At 42.7% G+C, this 2,355-nt stretch overlaps 1 protein-coding gene across 1 annotated transcript; it reads right to left on the reverse strand.

The window, feature by feature from the left end:
• Positions 1–698: 698 nt before the first annotated feature.
• On the reverse strand, positions 699–1,052 carry LOC116265243 (protein SMALL AUXIN UP-REGULATED RNA 54-like). The gene has a single exon (XM_031645803.1). It carries the CDS (start codon positions 1,050–1,052, stop codon positions 699–701), a length of 354 nt encoding a protein of 117 aa, XP_031501663.1.
• Positions 1,053–2,355: the final 1,303 nt, after the last annotated feature.

A 2,355-nucleotide genomic window follows, 5' to 3' on the forward strand; every position in this document is an offset into this window, starting at 1 on the left:
GGGACTTTTCTAGGAAAATCATGAAAAAGATTAAAATGCACAATGCAGTAAAGGTATAGCTAGTACACCCATCTAACAGATATGCATAAAAAAGCAAAAGAGGGAATTAACGGATTGTGAGGGTTAAAAAGAAATGTCTTTTTTGGACTTTTAACTTTTTCACTACATTCTTTTGTCCTTGTAGAACTCCATTTTGTACTAGCCCGGGATGTTCTACATATTTCCGTGTACAATTTCTTGTCAGAGGGTTGTATACATAGTTAAGCATTTCTATGGAAGTAGAATGTTTCAAATATATCAGCAAGATTTTGGATGGTTTCTCAAAAACTATGCGAGTTTTAAGTATTCCTCAGCGCACACGCACAGGCTGATCTGAATCTCATCCGAACTCTAATATTGAGTGTTTGATGGTGTACATGACACCTTGATTTTTCTCCAACATTTCCACTTCAATGAGCATCTTGTCTCGCAAGAAAATAGAGTTTGAGAATGGGAGTGCAATATTTGACAGGGTATTTATAAAAACAGTACCATCTAATATCTTAGCTTAACCGAGTACGACATTGTCTAGGATAAATACTTGGGCAAGGGCATAAACTTTGGCTCATACAAAGTAAAGCCTACCAAAGGTACATGTATAAAGACGGAACCGCCATGTATACATGACTAATCTTGGGCATGACATCCACCACAGTTGTCTACCGCTGTCGTGATAGGACCTTCTTTGTTGCAGATGTCCTTCCTTCATCTTTGGGCTTCCTAGAGAGGATGTACTCAAGCTCACATGGCGGACAAAGCAAGGTAATGATCCCACGTTGGTCGAACCCATACTCTTCCTGCGACCGATCCAGTAGCTTCAAGAACTCTTGGTCGTCAAGGAAGCTCAGCGCCACAGTGAACTTCCTCGACTCGCCACCTTGCATGGCTAGAACAGCGAAGTGCCCCTCCTTGATGCGCTTCTGCACCTCAGTTGCTCCATGTTCGTGAGTTGTCGACTTTGTCCGGCTGGTCTTTTTCTGGATCTTGTCCTTCACCAGCTTCAAGATTGCCATTCTATACAATCAAGAAACGAAATGTTTCTTCCTTCTTCTCCTTTGCCCTTTCTAGCTAGGCACTGCTATTGCTGTAGGTTTAGGTTTTCTTGACTAATATGTCCTAAGATTAGCTGATGCAGCTACCATTTATACGGCCATTAAGGGACATAGTACTTGCAGTGCTGCAGCAGTGTTGTTGGAAAGGAGGAGACCTCCACGTGAGATCTTCAATGATGTTCTTGCCAAGTCACTCTCATTAGGGAAGCTTGGTGGGGACTCCGCTTGATAAAAGTGCAAAATATCTCAGAAGTATCTAGTTTCTTTTTCTTGCTAAAAGAAGGTGATAGGGGCCCCCAAAAAGCAGGCAGGTCCGGCAACAAGTAGATGGTCAAGGACATGGGCAGGTGCCCAGGTCGTGGGTAGTTCTTTCTTCAAAGGTTCTCAGAAACCCGCGGCAAAGACAAGATGGCAACTAGAGAGTCTCGAGAGGTGAGGGGAAGAGCAGACAGAGGGAAGGTCGAGAATTTCTTTATTTTTTTTATCAAGTTGTATGCTTAATAATGAGGCGAAAACCATGGTTTCTATGAATACCAGCGGCGAATTAAGCAGGTTTCTATGTATGCAAGTCATAATGTGAAAGAGGTCTGTACTCTAATCCGTTTATCTTTTGTGATCGACGGTCACCATCGAGAGCATCAATGATGTCTTCTTGGTGGGCTTCCTCATCTGCAAATGATAGAGCGGATGTGAGATCACTTTGAACGGTGATTCATAAGCTGAATATCGGTCACTTTCGTGGACAGAGTGAGCTAGCAAAATATACACTGGCTTAGACTCAGTCGCCTAATGAATAGACTACTCATGGTACACTTGAGTACTCACACGACACGGCCTCCATCTTGTGCCAATCAGTTGGTAGTATAAGATCGTAATATTGGCTAAGAGCAGTCCCCAGCCTCGATCGCCAACAAGGAAGCTGCCAGCTATGAGGCTTATCCTTTCAGCCAAATGATTTTCTCCTCCGAGTAGATCGTCGGACTATGCCTACCAAATAAGTTGACATTTTAGAGGACAAAGTAACGTTTCAGTAGTAAAACCATGCAGATATTTAAAACCACAACTCAATTACTAGCCATATGACGCTTTGATTTAAAGCGGGCATATGTATCACTTTCATTTGTAGTTGTTCCTCCAAATAAGCTGCTAAGGTAGATCTTTCACTTCACCATGAATGCCTCCTATCTGCGTACGTAGACTCAGCTTAATTTGTGGCAAGTGATAGGAATAGTGAGCACTTTCCCAGGTATTGAAATGCAGACCG

Source organism: Nymphaea colorata, chromosome 12 (genome assembly GCF_008831285.2).
Source record: "Nymphaea colorata isolate Beijing-Zhang1983 chromosome 12, ASM883128v2, whole genome shotgun sequence".
NCBI lineage: Eukaryota > Viridiplantae > Streptophyta > Magnoliopsida > Nymphaeales > Nymphaeaceae > Nymphaea > Nymphaea colorata.